Source organism: Puma concolor, chromosome A3 (genome assembly GCF_028749965.1).
Source record: "Puma concolor isolate L17-30 chromosome A3, mPumCon1.1.hap2, whole genome shotgun sequence".
NCBI classification, from domain to species: domain Eukaryota; kingdom Metazoa; phylum Chordata; class Mammalia; order Carnivora; family Felidae; genus Puma; species Puma concolor.
In genome coordinates this window covers 83261431-83279788 of record NC_141669.1, presented here as the reverse complement: position 1 = coordinate 83279788, position 18358 = coordinate 83261431, and the positions used below count along the sequence as shown (strand labels likewise).

The 18358-nt window shown below is 38.6% G+C and overlaps 1 protein-coding gene and 1 pseudogene across 10 annotated transcripts in view; both read right to left on the bottom strand.

Moving 5' to 3' along the window:
• The window catches only part of IL1R1 (interleukin 1 receptor type 1), a 78072-nt gene that overhangs the window by 10507 nt on the left and 49207 nt on the right, over positions 1-18358 (bottom strand). For 7 of the 10 annotated variants that reach the window (XM_086701417.1, XM_086701419.1, XM_086701414.1 and 4 more), the window contains 5 exons: positions 16024-16087; positions 6771-7005; positions 6472-6661; positions 5278-5446; positions 3227-3292 (listed from right to left, as the gene is read on the bottom strand). In XM_086701417.1, the coding sequence (XP_086557543.1) occupies positions 3227-3292; positions 5278-5446; positions 6472-6661; positions 6771-7005; positions 16024-16081 (718 nt within the window). In that variant the 5' untranslated portion in view covers positions 16082-16087. The remainder of the gene's footprint in view (positions 1-3226; positions 3293-5277; positions 5447-6471; positions 6662-6770; positions 7006-16023; positions 16088-18358) is intronic. The other 3 variants (XM_086701421.1, XM_086701422.1, XM_086701423.1) reach the window with 1 other exon arrangement.
• On the bottom strand, positions 843-2182 carry LOC147582568 (small ubiquitin-related modifier 1 pseudogene; annotated as a pseudogene).

The window sequence follows — 18358 nt, the reverse complement described above, 5'->3', positions numbered from 1 at the left end:
GGATCTCTTTCCCCATTATGTTTTCTAGTTGGTTACTGCCAAACAAGTTCACCATTTTTAGAATATTGATTTTGTTACAAGCATTTTATGTATTTTAATGAAGTTGTTATAGACAATGTCCATTTATTTTATTTATTTTTTTTTTTTTAAATTTTTTTTTTTTTTTTTCAACGTTTATTTATTTTTGGGACAGAGAGAGACAGAGCATGAACGGGGGAGGGGCAGAGAGAGAGGGAGACACAGAATCGGAAACAGGCTCCAGGCTCCGAGCCATCAGCCCAGAGCCCGACGCGGGGCTCGAACTCACGGACCGCGAGATCGTGACCTGGCTGAAGTCGGACGCCAACCGACTGCGCCACCCAGGCGCCCCGACAATGTCCATTTAAAACCCATATCCCCAGGCCAAAAAGTACAAATAAAATTAAAAAGTGCAGTGTTCTGTGGTATACACTTGTGTATGAATAACTTTACTGACTGCTTATGAAAAGCAGAACTTTTCGGGGATCTTCTGACAAGATTTTTCTTTAATCTTAAAATGCTTTCTCTTCAGTGACACCATCTTTGGAGTCAGTCACTATTCTCACCATCTCTATGCCACCTCGACGCCAACCTGCTATTCCTCTTCTTTGGGGTCAGACCCCCAGATTTTAAAAGCAGCTTTAAATTAAGGAAAGGCCATTTTGCCACAGCTCATTTCTCTGAGAAACCTCCATCTCCCACTGAAAGCCACAAGTCAGGAGGGAAACAATCACGTGCTGGAACTTCAGGTCCAATTGGAAAGCCAGTATGAACACTCACGTCGGTCTTATTCACCACAAGCCTGAAGAAGCATGGTCCTGGAAAAGATGGCCCCTCTGTGCACACACGTAATTTATAAAAAGGAGAGGGCAAAGGAAGGAGACTGAGGCTCGATTACTAAAAATCAGCACCATGAAAACAAATGATAATGACTAATGGACACCAGAACTCAAATTACCAGAGGTTTTAACGAGGTGAGGTGACAGTCTTCAGTTCCATCTTGAACGCCACAAAAGAACTGTTTTTAAAAGTAAAAAGGGACTGACGGGAAAGAAGGAAAGATAAAAAGAATATCTAAACTGCTGAAGGACCCTATTTGCTCCTGATATCCTGATAAACCTCAATCACTTCTTCTTCCTCCATTCCCAACTCCTTCCGACTGTGATTATCAGCAATTCTCTGACCTTTGAAGAGAAGCCTGAGTGAATTCACTGGAACTCCCAGTCTTTGACAGTATGGTTCTTGGTGTTTCTTGAGACACGTTGTCTGTCCTCTTCACTTCAAAGTGAATCTCACTGCGATCCTGGCCAACGACTCTGAGTTTAATGTATGCTCTTTCCTTCTTATCCCGCAAGTCCCCACTTGAAGGCTTTGACTGCTGGTCAGACATAGTGATGATGGCTTCACCCAGGGTCTCCTCCTCACAGCAGTGGCCTTGGAGAAGTAGGCCTTCGCTCTGGGATTCACAAATCTATCTCTTCCCCACAGCACACCACCACAGCTGGAGGGACTTCTGCTATACCTAGAATATTAATTTTATATCTGGCCAATTAGTAATATATTAATTCTAATTTTAATAATAAAGTCATTTTCTCCCTTACAGTAAGCATGACTTGGTTCCTTTACTTATGGTTGTATCGGTGGGCACTTCTGAAATATGTTAAGTAATGCTGGTTATGTGGGCATCTTTGTCTTGCTCTTGACTTCAGTGAGGGGGTCTATACCTGTAGAAGGTCTAACACAACAGTGGCTCACCATGAAGAATGTTAGTGACTACTGGTTTGAACTGATGTTATTTATTAAGTTAAGGAAGTATCCCTTAGTTCCTAAGTTATTTTACTGGTAATTTGTATTGAATCTTATCAAATGCCTATTAGACCTACAGGGTAATCATAGGACAGGGTGATGGGTGCATCAGACCAACATGATACATTAAAATATAATAACATATGATATATTAAAATATGTTTCTGAATATGAAGCTACTTTTAGATTTGGAGATCAATGTCACCTAAACTATAGAGCTCTAAAGTGTACACATCTAGAACAAGAATTCTTAACAGAGGCTATGGCCACCAGGGCAAAAAGTGGATCTTGGGCAAGAAAATCCTTAGATATTGCAATGGTTTGTGACCCTGCAAAGTGCACGGTACATCAACAGATATACAATGAAGGGAAGAAGATAGGGTGGAGGTAGGGTGAATGCCTTTTTAGGCTCTACAGGGGAGCAGTAATGAGGAGAAACAAAAAAGCATTGCTCTAGATTACTAGAATACTGCTCTAGATTCTATATTGGCTTATATGTAATTGTGAGTTTTCACATCTTTGTTTTTTTATACCTGTGAATGCCTTTATATTACCTCCCACCATTAATAACTGCTTGGACACATACAGCATCCATTGGTCCCAAACTTTTACCTTCTAATCTCTGTACAACTATTCACGGTCTTCATGCAGTTAGTTTCACAGAAGAGAACTTTATATGCCAGCCTGGTGTTTGATCCTCTGATACAAAAATCTGTTTTTATGTTTGGGCCAGTGGTTTTCCATAAAATTTTCAGTGACAGCAGAAATGTTCTATATTTGTGCTAATGTAGTAATCACTTGTCACATATGGTTATTAAGCCCTTGAAATATGGCTACCACGACTGAAGAACTAATTTTTAATTGAACTAAATTAACTAATTTACTTAATTTAAATTTACATGTACATAGTCACATATTGCTGGTGGCTATCGCATTGTATAGTTTAGGTCTGGATGCTTATAGGATTATGTCTTTGTTCCTGAAATAAAAAATTTTCACTGACTTGATGGTCATCCTAGAAAAAAAAACTTATCCTTTTTGGTCTCTTCTCTTATTCTTCTGCCTGAAAACTTAGCTCTGGTCATAAGAAATCCATCCTGTACCAGTCAGATAAATTATACTTCTCATTTCTAGTCCTTTTCAACTTGGTCTTTGGCTAGTGTTTCCATGGGTAATAAGTATCCACAGGAGAGTGGGGGTGGACAAATCAGACAAGGCTAGATTTTTGTCCTGAGAGGCAGGAAATCCAAAGAAACATTTAAAGACATAATCTGTGCCACTTTCCCACTAATGGTAGGTATATTCAGTAAATAATTTAGGTTATGTGTAGTAAAGGCAGAGTTTATCTTAATCTTGAGTTCAAAATAATGATTTCAACATATTCTGATTGGAGACCACTTACCCAGACTTGCTTCCATTGTCTCATTAGTTGGACTCACAATTATAGGCTTCACAGGCTTGTCTTCCTCTGAAAGACAAACATCAGCAGGGGTTCTTAGTCTCTTACAGAGCAGAATCTCAGCGGATGACAACAGTTAGCAAAATATACCAAAATATATCACATGGAGTCTGGTCAGATATTCCCCTGAGAGCCCAGCGCATATATGGCAGGAGAGAGAGGGCAAGAAGTGAAAGGAGGAGGCCACCACAGAGGCCACGGCAAAACCATGAACGCCTGCCAGAAAGCCTGGGCCCTGCTGAGTCCATCAAGTTTGGTGCTACAAACACACATATCACCAGGACTCCAGACCAGTGCCTCTTCCTAAAGCAAATCAGGAAAAGCGAGTAGCTGTGGCAAGGTACTTCTGTGGATGAAGCATTATTAACCAGAAGGACCGTCCAGTGCTAGACCTGCTTGTATTTCGTAATTTTAGTAATGACCCAAGAGTGGAGTGCCAAGAAATTTGGCATCATTTATTAAAAAGGGTGGCCAAGTATTAAGGAGCTCCAGAAATCCATCTGAGTTTTATTTACAAGAAGACGGACTTCAAAGGTTGATCTGTAGCCAAGCCTGAGAAACTATGAGCTGGAATGGCCAGGATTCCACCATAGTCAAAACAAAACAAAACAAAACACAAAAGGCAAAAAACCAAAAACAACAACAACAACAACAAAGCAAACTCCATCAGAGCAGGATATTGTCTCTTTTGTCCCCTGACATATACCTAGAACAGTGTGCCTGGCATAGAGTAGATGCTCAATTAATATTTTTGAATCTGCCTTTATGAAAACAAAATACGACCTCATCTCTGATGAAGTATATTATTTCTATAGAAGGGATCAGAAAATGAGACAGAGGGTATTTAAAATATATTTGACTTATCTAAAAAATTCCCTAGTTCTCTCTAAAATTCTGTCTGCCGCTCTGGTTGCCGTATGTCAAGAAAGACAAGCCAGAGCTACACAATGGCCAGAGAGAAGCTGCTAAAATCTCAGGATGGTAGTGATATAAAGACTGCTGGAAATTATAATGCACTGGTGCTTGTAGGATGTGGGCAAGGAATTAATTTTGATTCAATAAAATTAACGTTTAAAATATATAAATTATTAGATGATTGAGAACACGTAGCTATAGGTAGGGTGATCATATTTTGGAATTACCTGAGATAGTCCCCATTTTTTCCTCTTGTCCCAGCATAATTACTATAATTACTAATAAGACTCCTTTAACTTTTAAAGTCCTGGTTAAAGTAACTCTTCTATTACTGAAAGCTTACGAAATCTGACACAGAAAGGTTGAACATTCTGCCCATCCCCAGGTAATGTAGGAGTGCATTTTCTTGTAAAATAGCTTCTAGGGGAAACATAGTTAATAGAGAACTGAAAGCCTGGAGAAGATTTACTAGAAAAATCATCATACACCTTTTTACTTCTCCTCTGTTCTGCACCAGGCACATGACCACACGTTGAGCATACCTGATTGCTGATCTCCCCAACAGTCTTGGAAGGTTGTATCCCATTACAGAGGAGGAAACAGGCTTAGAGAGGTCAGGCAAGCTAACAAGAAACTAACAAGAGGTAGAGCGTGCTCTGGGAGTGCAACGTGTTCCAAAGCCCATCAGCGTCCACCCCATCACACCAACAACCCTCACTGCTACACACTCAGACTCCCCAAGCGAAAGACCTTGGAACTACTCTTCCTCATACACCAGCCACAGGGAACTCCAGAGCTCTCTGGAAGAACCATCTTTAGCCATGCCAAAGAACAAGCCTCTTGCTTCCATTGGAAAACAGCTCTTAACTGTTGGTCGAATTAGCCCTGCATCTGAGGCAGGAATGCAAAACACAGACGTGGTATTAGCAACAAAGACTAAACTAACAGCCATGTGACATTTGGCAAGTCACCAAGCTGCTCTTGGGTTTAGCTCTTCCATTAACAACGAAGGGAATACTAGAATCATGATTTCTGGGCCTTCCCAGGTTCAAACTCCTAGGACTGGAGCTATGACTCACCTAGAGTGAGAAGTTCTATAACCCGGGTAATACGATACTGCTTTCCCAAGTATGTATAGGATGCTTGACAAGTATAGTTCCCCTTATGTGCTGCAGTCACATTCGTCATGATGAGTCTATTTGTCAGTCCAGTAAAGTTCACATTGTCAAGTAGCAGAGGTTTGCAATCCTAGACAGAGGGAGAGGAAGGGAGTATTGAAAACCAATTAATGAATTCCCCCTGCCTACCAACAAAAGAAACTCTGTTTTTTCACATTGGTAAATGTTTTACAAATGTGTCTATTTATGTGTATGTATGTGTATACACACACACACACATATGTATACATGCAAATTTATGTTCATATATATTCATACATATGTGAATTGAAAACCTCAGGAGAATTTACAAAAATAATCTCACATGCCTATTTATTTCTCTTCTGTTTTGCACCAGGCACATGATCACAAGTTGAGCACATGTATGAATACATGTATGACCATGTTCCTTACATACAAGTTTTAATATAGTATGTTTTTGGCAATACTCACAATTACATTTCCAGGATATTAAATGTTTATGCCTATGAGCCTTGCACTTTGAAGACAAGTGAAGACAAATTTATTTGTAAGAAAAACATGTTTGAGGAAAGAATGCTAACACCATATTTTCTTAGTAATGCTGTACTTCCTTTCTTCATTGACATTATTTATTTTGTATTTCTTCACCCCTGTAAGATGATTCCCCACATAAGCTCCAACCAACTAGGTAGAGCGAAAGTACCAAAAAACGTGATGTGTTCCATGGAGTGCTAGCCAATCCACTTTCAAGATAGTCATAGAAACCACTAAATTATTTCAGGATCACTTAATATTTTTAATAAAGCAAAAATACATATGTTTTATGATAAATAGGGATCTCTTAAAAACCTTAAATTTATAATCAGTCTTATCATTAAATATCTTTTATTTCTACTATACTTTTCTCAATCTTACTAAATCAAATAAAATTAAGAGAAAGTAAGATTTTTATTAAGCTGCAAATTAAATGTATGTAGTCTTACAACTTTTAAAAAAATTTCTAATAGGTTTCACACACAAAAGCAAACAACATGTCACATGAAAAAGTCCTCTGCAGATTCACCCTATGGTCTAAGACAGAAAACTGATTTTATCTGACAGAAAAGTAAAATACCATATGTAATATAAAATTACCTTATGCCACTGTATTTTGGGTAACTCATGCTTTTCGTCTCTAAAAAAATCCAAATAAGGACACACAAGTTGTCCATCTCTTGCAATGGGTAGTTTCTGTGTAAATATAGCTTCTGCATTGTAACACAAGTTAGGTTCATGCTGCACAAACTTAATAGCTATTTTAATTTTGAGGCAGTAAGTTGAATTTCTAAAACAAATCAAAATAGGTGAATTAAGCACCATTAAAGATGTTTCCATCCTTAACGACTGCAGCCACACAGAACACATGTTTGTAACATTATTAATCCCTTTCTTACCTTACTGCACAATAGTAATGTCCCGAATCCTCTACCTTAGCGGGAACAAACCAAAGTTTATCTTTGTGCTGATGAATCCTGGAGTCTACTTCCATAGATATAGGTGTCTTGCTGTCATTTTTATACCAAATTATAGTGCCTTTCTTTTCGTTCGGGTTAAGAAGACATGAACGAACATCAATTTCATACGCAGATGAAACTAAAACTACTTTTTCTTCACGTTCCTCACAAGTATCTTTAAAAGGGAAAAAGGGAAAGCAATTTCCATGAGAAATTCGTCAGTGATTTTTAATGTAATATCTACATATAAACACATCAATTATAAAATACATCAATTCATATTATATATGAGTTTTAACGGCTTTATGATTAAAAGTATAATCTTGGGGGCACCTGAGTGACTCAGCTGGTTAAGTGTCCAACTCTTGGTTTCGGCTCAGGTCATGATCTCACGATTTGTGAGTCTGAGGCCTGCTAGGCTCTGTACTGACAGTGCAGAGCCTGCTTGGAATTCTCTCTCTCCCCCTCTCTCTCTCTGCTCCCCTTTGCTCGTGCTCTTTCTCTCTCAAAATAAATCAATTAACTTAAAAACATTTTTTTAAATAAAAATATCATCTTGGAAGTCTGAAAGATTTATGTACAAATCCAGTTGTGTCGGGGCGCCTGGGTGGCGCAGTCGGTTAGGCGTCCGACTTCAGCCAGGTCACGATCTCGCGGTCCGTGAGTTCGAGCCCCGCGTCGGGCTCTGGGCTGATGGCTCAGAGCCTGGAGCCTGTTTCCGATTCTGTGTCTCCCTCTCTCTCTGCCCCTCCCCCGTTCATGCTCTGTCTCTCTGTGTCCCAAAAATAAATAAAAAAAACGTTGAAAAAAAAAAAAAATTTAAAATCCAGTTGTGTCACCAACTAGCTGTGTGTCCTTGGGAAAGCTATTTAACCTCTCTTATCCCTTCCTGTCCATCTAAAATTTGGTGCTAATGTAGCAGGAGAGATATCTACTTCAGTACAAAATGGACTGGATTTGGCCTCCCACCTAAACAATTTTAAAAATGGACCATGTATGTGAAACAACAATATTCAAGACATTGAACATCAGGGAACAAAAGACAGAAATACTCGAAAGATGGAAAACAAAACAGGTGAGCCCTACAATTTTCCCAAGTTACTGCCTAGAGAAAGATTCTAGGTCATGACATTGCAAGGAGGAAACACAGGCAAAGCCCAGTGTTCTCTCTGAATGGAGAAAATAGAGCTGGGAATCCAGGTAAACCATAAATTTGCAGGACAGAATACCAAAGGGATTATAACTGTATAGATAGATAGAGCTTTGAAGATAAGTCTCCCTTAAGCTTTCAGCTGAGTACCAATTAGCATAAGCACATTAGAAGTGCCAAGGCCAGGGGCGCCTGGGTGGCGCAGTCGGTTAAGCGTCCGACTTCAACCAGGTCACGATCTCGCGGTCCGTGAGTTCGAGCCCCGCGTCGGGCTCTGGGCTGATGGCTCGGAGCCTGGAGCCTGTTTCCAATTCTGTGTCTCCCTCTCTCTCTGCCCCTCCCCCGTTCATGCTCTGTCTCTCTCTGTCCCAAAAATAAATAAAAAACGTTGAAAAAAAAAATTAAAAAAAAAAGAAGTGCCAAGGCCAGAGTGAAAACTGCCAAAAGGATTAGAGTGAATATCCACTGGAGCACACACTTGCTAGTAACATTTGATGTTTTCAACAGGCAGAATGAAAAGCCTCCTTAATCATGGGGCATCAGGTAAAGTACCCAGATGATTCCGACCCACCAGATGGGACGTATTAGGCCCCATACAAAACCTTGTTCTGATCATGACTAATAAAGCTTAAAATCAAAACCCGAAAAGACCAACTACTTCCAAGTAATAACCTTGTGGCCAAACAGTTCAAGAACATTTTTAACAATACAAAAATATCCAGCACCCAAAATGGTAAAATTTACAATGACCAGCATTCAATCAAAAATTATCAGGTGTGCAAAGAAGTGGGACAATACAATCAATAAGAAGAAGAAAATAATCAGTCAATCAAAACTGACCCAGAATTGACACAGATGATAGAATGGATTGAAAAATTAAAATAGTTATTACTACTCAGTTCCATTTGTCCAAGATACTAGATCAAGCATGTTGAGTAGAGACATGAAAGAGAGGTTTTAATGAAATTTAAATCAAATTTCTAGTAATGAAAACTACAATGTTGACTTAAAAAAAAACACTGGATATGATTAATGGCAGATTTGACAATACAGAAAAAAAGATTAGTGAACCTAAAGGCATGGCATTAGAAACTATCCAGAATTAAACACAGAAAGAAAAATAACAGAAATTTTACAAAATAAAATTAGTTAGCTGCAGGACAACTTCAATACATGTAATATAAATTCCTGAAGAAAAAGGAGAAGAGAGGTGGGTGAAACATAAAAAGTACTTGAAGAAATACAGGCTTTCAAGATTTTATTAAAATAATGTATACACAGATCCCAAAATCACAATAAACCCTAAGGAGAAAAAAAAAAAAACCATGACAAAAACTACACCAAACACAAAAATGATGCAGCCTTCTCGTCAAAAACAATACAAGCCAGAAAAGAGTAAAATAACGATAAGTACTGAAAGAAAAAATTACCAACCTAGAATTCATGATCTAGTAAAAATATCTTTCAAAAACAGGAGCAAAATCAACACTGTTTTTTTCAAATTATAAAAGCTGTAAAAATTCACCACCAGTACATCTATGCTAAAAAATATATATATATGTAAGGAAGTTCTTCATAAAGAAGGAAAATAGTATCAGATGAAAAATGAATCTATATAAAGGAATAAATTCTCAGAAATGTTTCTTCCATGGGTAGTTATAAAATAATTTTTATTATTCAAATATCTTTAAAGATAACTGAATGTTTAAAGCAACAATTTTTTAAAAAGCATTGTGAGATTTATAACACGTAAAGAAGTAAAATATATGGGAACAATAAGGCAAAGTTCAATAAAGGAGAAGTGGATGCATATTGTTCTAAATTTTTTATACTATAATTGAAATAGTATAGTATCACTTAAAAGTGGATAGCAGTAAGTTAAAGATGGATACCATAATCCTGAGAGCAGCTATTTTAAAAACAAACAAGTTATTAGTATAAGCCAGACATAGGAGATAAATATGAATTATGAAAATTCTCAATCCAAAAGGCAGCAAAAAAGTGAAACAAAAATGAAAAGAATTTATAGGACAAAGAGAATATAAAATATGATCCTAAATTAAACCCAAATGTATTAATAATCATATTAAAATATTTTAATGGTCTAAATACCCCAACCAAAAGGCAAAGATAGTTAGACTGGATAAAGAAAGAAGGACCCAACTATATGCTGCCTATTATTCACACACTCTCAGACATACACACACTTTAAGTATAAAGACACAAATACATTAAAAGTAAAAAAGAGAAAATATCTACCATAATACTAATCAAAGGAAAGTATGAATGATTATTATATTATCCAATTTTACAGTAAAGAACATTACCAGGATAAAAATGGCCACTTCATTACAATAAAGGAGTCATTTATCAAGAGGTACACAGTAATCCTAAATGTTTATTCACCTACTAACAGTGCTTCAAAATACATAAAGCAAAACCTGATAGAACTTCAAGGAGAAATAAAGAAACTCACAATTACAGTCAAAGATTTCAACACCATACTCACAATAATTGATAGAACATGTAAAACAGCCATATAATGATAATGATATAAAAGATGTGAACACTGTCAATGAATTTGGCATAATCAATTTTTTTAACTTGTTTTTAATGTTTATTTTTGAGAGAGAGACTGACAGAGCATGAGTCAGGGAAGAGCCAAGAGAGAGAGGGAGACATAGAATCCGAAGCAGGCTTCAGGCTCCAAGCGGTCAGCACAAAACCTGACGCGGGGCTTGAACTCACAAACTGTGATATAATGACCTGAGTTGAATTCTGACGCTTAACCAACTGAGCCACTTAGGCACCCCTGGTGCAATCAATATTTCTAGGTAATTCTACCCAACAGAGCAGAAGACACATTCTTTTTGAGTGCACACAAAAAATTTTATCATATTCTTGTTCATAATCTAATATTCAATAAATTCAAAAGGATTCAAATTAGACAAAGTATGTTCCCTGGTGACAACGGGACTAAACTAGAAATCAATAATAGAAAGAAATCTAGAAATTCCCCATATATTTGAAGGATGTAAACCCCTTCTAGATAACCCATGAGTTAAAAAGAAAGAAAAAGGGAAATTAGAAAGTAATTTAACCTGAATAAGGAAAACAAAACATATCAAAACTTGTGGCATGCACTGGCAGCAGTACCTAGAGGAAAGAAGACAGCACTAAATGTCTACAGAAGAAAAAAGATCTCAGATTACTAACTTCAGTTTCCACTTAAGAAACTAGAAAAAATATATATACCCAAAAGATCTGAGAGAAAAACTGATGAAATAAAAAACAGAAAAATAATAAAGTCAAAGATACCAAAAACTAGTTCTTTCAGAAAATCCATCAAATTGATATATGTCTAGCCACTGATCAGGAAAAAAGAGGGTGACATCTCTTATTACAAATATTTTAAAGGGATAATAAGAAAATCTTATGAACAATTTTATACCAGTAAATTTAAGAATTTGAATAAAATGAGCAAATTCCTTGACTATAAACTTCTCAGAAGAAAAAGATAACCCGAAGAGACTTGTAAATACTAAATAAAGTAAATCTGTACTCGAAAAACTTCCAAAGAGAAAACTTCAGGCCCACATGGCTTCACTAGGAGAAATAACACCGATTTTATATAGTCTTCCAGAAAATTGAAGAGTCAATAACACTTCTGGTTTACTTTGAGCTCGGCAGTATTCAAATGTCAAAAACAAAGACACGACCAAAAAAGAAGCCCACAAACCACTCCTCATCGTGAACATAGATGTAAATGGTTTTTAAAATATTTTAGCAAACTGAATCCTACAATGACATCAAAAAAGGATAATGTATTATAATGTACATAACATCAAAGGAATACAAAGTTGGATCCACCTCTTTTAAAAACTCTATGAAATTCCATATTTGAACACCTTTTAAAAGAAAAGTTATATGATCATCTCAACAGTGCAGAGAAAGCACTTGACAAAATCCAACATCCATTCCTGATAAAGACTCTCAGCAAACTAGAAATGGAGGGGAACTTTCTGAACCTGATAAAAGACAGGTATGAAAAACCTACAGCTAATCATATAGTATTATTAGGAACAAAGCAAGGATGTCCACTGTAACCACTTCAATATTATACTGGAAGATCCAATTAGTACATTAAGGCAACAAAAAGAAATAAATGGCATTCAGATTGAAGGGGAAAGAAAAATGTCTTTATTTGCAGACAACATGACCATCTGTGTAGACTATGCTATGAAATCTACATAAGACCTGGAAGGATTAATAAATTGTAGGATATGAATATGCAAAATTAAATGTGTTTGTATACACAAGCAAAAAATAACCGAAAACTGAATTTTTAAAATATCATTTCTAATAGCGTCAAAAGATACGACTAAAGAATAAATCTGACAAAAGATGCTTCAGACCTATCCAATGAAAATTACAAAATGTTGCTTAAATAAAGTTCTAAATAAATGAAGAAATGTATAATCTGTTCATGGGTCAGAAGAATCAATTTTGTCAAGATGTCACTTCCCTCTAAATCGATTTATATTCAATTCCATTTCATTCCAAATATGAGCAGGATTTTTTTTTTTTTGTATAAATTGGCAAGCTGATTCTAAAATTCATACAGAATGAGTCAACAATTTTGATTTTTTAAAAATGTTTTAAGAAGTTACACTGCTTTATTTCAGCATTTATTATAAAGCCACAAGAATTACGACAGTGCAGTATTGGTATACAGATAAATAGGTCACTGGAATAGAAGTCTCAGAAATAAGACTGGAAATTTTTTTCCATCAAAGGCTTCCAATAATCAAAACATTTATTTAAGGGCGCCTGGGTGGTTCAGTTAGCTAAGCATCCTGATTCTTGCTTGATCTCGGCTCAGATCATGATCTCAGGGTCATAGGATCAAGTTCTGCTTTAGACTCCATGCTGAGTGTGGAGCCAGCTTAAGATTCTCTCTCTCTCTCTGTCTCTCTCTCTCTCTCTCTCTCTCTCTGCCTTTCCCCCACTCCCTCTCTCTCTCTCTTAAAAAAAATACAAAAAAAAACAAAAAAAAAAAAGCAAACACATTTATTTAATAACAAACCAGCTAAATCTCAGTGGAACAGAACAGTTTGTGTCTTTGTAACTTAAAATACTGTCATCCCCTTTTCCCAGCTCCACTCTAGCCTTGGAAACAGAAGCCCGGAAAACACAACAGCTGTGAAAAACAGCAGGCTTTCAAGAGGAGACCAGGTTTGGAGCTCCTCAGAAAGTCCTATTCTTAGAGCACTGCCATGAATTTACCTGACTGGAAGCTCCTTGGAAAAGTCACAGAGTGGTGTTGTACCAAAAAATAAATAATCCAATTAAAAAATGGGCAGAAGACATGAATAGATATTTTTCCGAAGAAGACATACAGATGGTCAACAGACACATGAAAAAAATGCTCAGCGTCATTCATCATCAGGGAAATGTAAATCAAAACTACAATGAGATGTCACCTCACACCTGTCAGGGTGGCTAAACTCAACAACACAAGAAACAACAGGTGTTGATGAGGATGTGGAGACAAAGGAACCCTCTTGCACTGTTGGTGGGAATGCAAACTGGTGCAGCCACTCTGGAAAACAGTATGGAGGTTCCTCAAAAAGTTAAAAATAGAACTATCCTAAGATCTAGGAATTGCACTACTAGGTATTTACCCAAAGAATACAAAAATACGAATTCAAAGGAATATGGGCACCCCAACAGTGCAGAGCCTGCTTGGGATTCTCTCCCTCTCTCTCTGACCCTTCCCTGCTCACACTCTCTGTCTCTCAAAGTAAATAACTAAACATTAGAAAAAAAAAAAAAACATAAAATTGAGATAAAAGTGGACAGGGGCGCCTGGGTGGCTCAGTCGGTTAAGCGTCCGACTTCAGCTCAGGTCACGATCTCGCGGTCCGTGAGTTCGAGCCCCGCGTCGGGCTCTGGGCTGATGGTTCAGAGCCTGGAGCCTGCTTCCGATTCTGTGTCTCCCTCTCTCTCTGCCCCTCCCCCGTTCATGCTCTGTCTCTCTCTGTCTCAAAAATAAATAAACGTTAAAAAAAAATTTAAAAAAAAAAGAGAGATAAAAGTGGACAGGTTAGCATGGTACCCTGTGAGGACTTCTAAATATTTAGCTACTAGGAACGGCGGTAGTAAAAACAGTATATGATAAAAAGAGTAAACTTTAAGAAGGTCTCAGCTAGACACCCTGTTCTGTTTATCTGGGATTTGCCCCACCACTCTACTGAAATTTTTCTGATCTATAAGTTTTAAGCTGACACATCAAATAAACAACTCTAAGATATCATCTTACTTAACTTATTTAAGTATCTGCATTTGACACCTATGATCCACTCATCCTTGAAACGCTCTCTTCACTTGGATCTCAGGACACTTGTCTGCTTCTCTTCTACTACATTTCAGGTCTGTCTTTCACTGAGTCTCTGATGAGTAGAAATTTGACCACCAACCTTGGAGATCTACAGTGTTGAGTCCTTGAAGGTCTTATCTTTTCCAACCGCATTCAGGTGACCCCATCTCATCTCATGGTTCTAGTACCAGCTGCTTTCTGAGGTCTCCAATTTTATATCCAGCCCAGAACTCTCCCCTGGGCTCCGGACTGCTTAGTCAACGTCACTATTTCCACACGGAATGGAGCTAAACTTAACATGTGTGGTCTGAACATGGATCTTCCCCTGCCCCATCAAGGGCAACTCTACCTTGCACTTGGCTCAGGCCAAACCCCTTAGAGTCAGCCATGATTCTCTTTCTCTCATACCCACCTCCAATTTATCTTAAAATCCTGTTGGCTCTATCATCAAAATATACCCAAATTTTGAGTACTTCTCACTTCTCCTTGCCACCCTTGAACACGCTCCCATCAATCCTTGCCTAGATCACTGCAACAGCTCCTAAATGGTCTGTTTCTGCCTTTGCCTCCCCACGATCTATTCACCATGTAAGAACCAGAATGATCCTGTTAAAATAGAAGTCAGATCATCTCTCTGGTTTTGAACACAGAACGCTGCAGTTTTCTATCTCACACAGAGTATAAGCCAAGATCCTTAGAAAGGTCTATGGGTTCTACACAAACAACCCTCCATCATCCTCCCCCCACTACCATTATCCACATGACCTCGGCCTTTATCACATCCCTCACCTTTCACTCTGCTCCAACCACACTGGTATTTTAGTTCCTAGAACATGCAAGTACTCCTGGCCTCAGGGCCTTGGCACATGCTGTCTGAAATGTTTCTCCACTCCCAACCTGATATCTATATAGCTCCTGCCTCCCCCCACTTCAGGTTTGACTCAAAGGTCAACTTCTCAGTGAGACCTTTTCTGGCCACACTATCAAAATCTTTAACCTTCTGCCCACCCCAGTCTCCAAACTTTATATATCCTTTTCCTGATTTTTTTTCTATGTATGCTTCTTAGCATATGACATAATATATACTTACTTATCTAATGCATTGTTTCTCTTCCCTAGTGGAATGCAAACCCCATGCAGGCAGATATTTCTATTGGGGTTATTCACTGTGTCCCCAGCACCTAGAGCCTAGCACACAGTAAGGGCTAAATGCATTTGCAGTATGGTAAGAAGAGGAAAAAAGGAAAAAAAAATGAAGAAATCAAGAAAACAAAGAACTGTCTTATGATGGTTTTCAGTTCAGTTGTGGGTTAATAATGAATTTTGATACTTCTTGTGAATGAGAGCCAGGATTTCCCTTATCACACTCTTCAATCAGCAACAAAGTCAGAGAAGGCTTGGCCCTGACATTGGAGACCCGGACTTTAGCTCTGCTCTGACACTAGCTACGTGAGCTTGGGCTTGTAAGCTCACTGTGCCCCAGTCTACTGTTCCATAAGTGAGAGAATGAGGAAGGAACATCCAGCAGTATGGTTTTGCGACCAGGAGGTCACAGATTCAATAGAACAGGAGAGAAAAAAATGACTCCATCACAGAAGGTACTTCATGAATTCTAAATAATAGAGTTCCTCAGCAAACAGGAACATAAGGAAATGCTTACTTACCGGCTTCCAGAGAAGAAATCAGTACAGCTATGAAACAAAGCCTGAGTAACACTTTCATATTCTCCTGGAAAAGACAGAAATGGAAGAAAAACCAAAATAAAAATGTCACTATTCCAGAAAAATCTCTAAAACCACACATGCTAACTCCCACCTGCCTCCACCCTCCTCCCCAAGTCACACTGATGGGTTAGTGCCCTGCATCAATGTGATCATGCTTCTGGACAGAAGTGGGGACAAAGTCAAACAACTTAAGGTTAAGAAAGCATCCATCATCTGTCCCAACATTCATTTCCCACCTTGTTTCCCACTCAAATTTCCCCCCAAGGTAATCTATGCTATATCCAAAGTGATTAGGCCCTAAACCAGCTTGCTTCTATTTGTGTGGATTTGTTCCCCACCCAGAATGTACCCTATTGCTAGGACCCACTTGCAAAAGTCTTCCCATATTCCCAGGTCCAGCTGAAAGGTCACACCTTCATTTTATAAGGTAAGATACTAAATCATTGGTACCAAATGGTATACCTAAGTAGAGATGCCCCAAAGAAGACTTTAAAAAAATAGTAACAACATATATAGAAAATAAATGGTTTTCGCTTCTCTGAAGCTATTTAAAATTTCTACAGTGAGCATGTATTTGTCTTGTCACAAAGGAAAAACAAAACAAAACAAAACAAAAAAAAGACTCCATAGGCCCTGGGTGATTTAGAAGACCACACCAACATAGCATCGGCCTCAACAGGTATCTGTCAACCATAGGGCTACATGTGGGATGCAACCACATCAGGTACTTGATTGATACTGGAAAGAAAACATGCCCACTGCCTCATCAATAAAACAATGTCACTAAAATCATATCAATTGGATGTAAAAAGAAAAAAAAAACAATTTTTCCTACTCTTCTAAACTTCTCAAACCCCAATGAAGTTAATTTTCAGGACAGCCTCATTTTCCTTCTGAATGTTCCTTGTAGGTGCTCCTGAACAGGGCATACAGTAAGTTCTAGTCTCACACCTCCAGTGAACTTCTGCACAAATCGAGGGCCCATGAATACCTCAGACTCAGTAGGCCTCCACCCAAACTCATCTTCTCCCCACCTCAATGACAGGCACAGCACTGCCCTGCACAGGCCACACATACTCCCACCCAACAAGAGATCTAGGCCAATGACCTTGAATCTACCACCACCACCGCCCCCCCCCCCCCCCAGAGCTGCTCTCTTAACCACCCTAACCATTATCAAGTGGCCCCATTCACTCACACCCACTGCCGATGCCTCTAGCTCAGGCGATCACCAGCTCCTGCCTGGATCAATTATGGCAACAGACTTCTCATCGGTCTCTTTGCCTGTGGACATACCACTTGCCCCTCATCCAGAGAGCCCACAGACCCACAGTTACCAAATGATCTTTTCAAAATACCTCCACTGGCCCCCCAGTGCACACAACAAAGTCCAAACTTCTTAGCAAGTGCATACAGGTTCTTTGTGCCAAGGCTCTGACTTTCTTTTTCAGACTCAATGCCCCGCCTCCTTGTCCCCCACCGCGGTCCACGACCTGTTCTTCACCTCAGAGACTTTGCCTTCCCTAGTCCCTCCTCCCTTCACCTGGCTACCTCCCTCATCTATCAGGTCTCAACGCCATCACCATCATCCCCGACAGACCCCCAGGCCGGCTGGGCCTTCCTCCTCTGTGCTCATGCAGGTCATAGCCCCCGGCACATCTTACTGTGGTTATCCCAGGACAGGAAGCATCATGAGGGCAGGCACCATGACAAGCCCCTCATTGCCCCCACAGAATGCCACTATACTTGGAGCTCAAGCCCTTAATAAATTTGCATGGAACAATGAAAAAATTAACAAAAGAAATAGCTCTCCCCTCTAACCCAATTTCAGGGGCAATGTCCAGAGTAAACCATGCAATTTCACATTTTAACAACACCTGTCTGTTAATTTTTACAGGAGATGAAGTCTGTCTATATTATCTGAGGCTACAAGTTAATTGCAAGCACAAAACATATTGTAACTAAGACATCACTAATTCAGACACTAATGACGTGCAATCATTTAAATATTATCTGAAAAATGTTCCATTTAAGAAGTGGTATTAAAACGCATTTAAAAATGTCACAACGTGCTTTTTCATAAATGCTGAGAGAAAAAAAAGAAAGACTTTCTCAGTATGATAGACGCTCCCAATTTATAGTCTCCCCACTTTACCCCCAGCATGAAGACTATGATCCTTAAGCCTGGTTCAAGCCTTGAAACCTACCTCAGAGCAGTAAGACTGCATTCCTTAAATATCCTGTAATTCTGACATTTCATTCACGTAAACTGGCC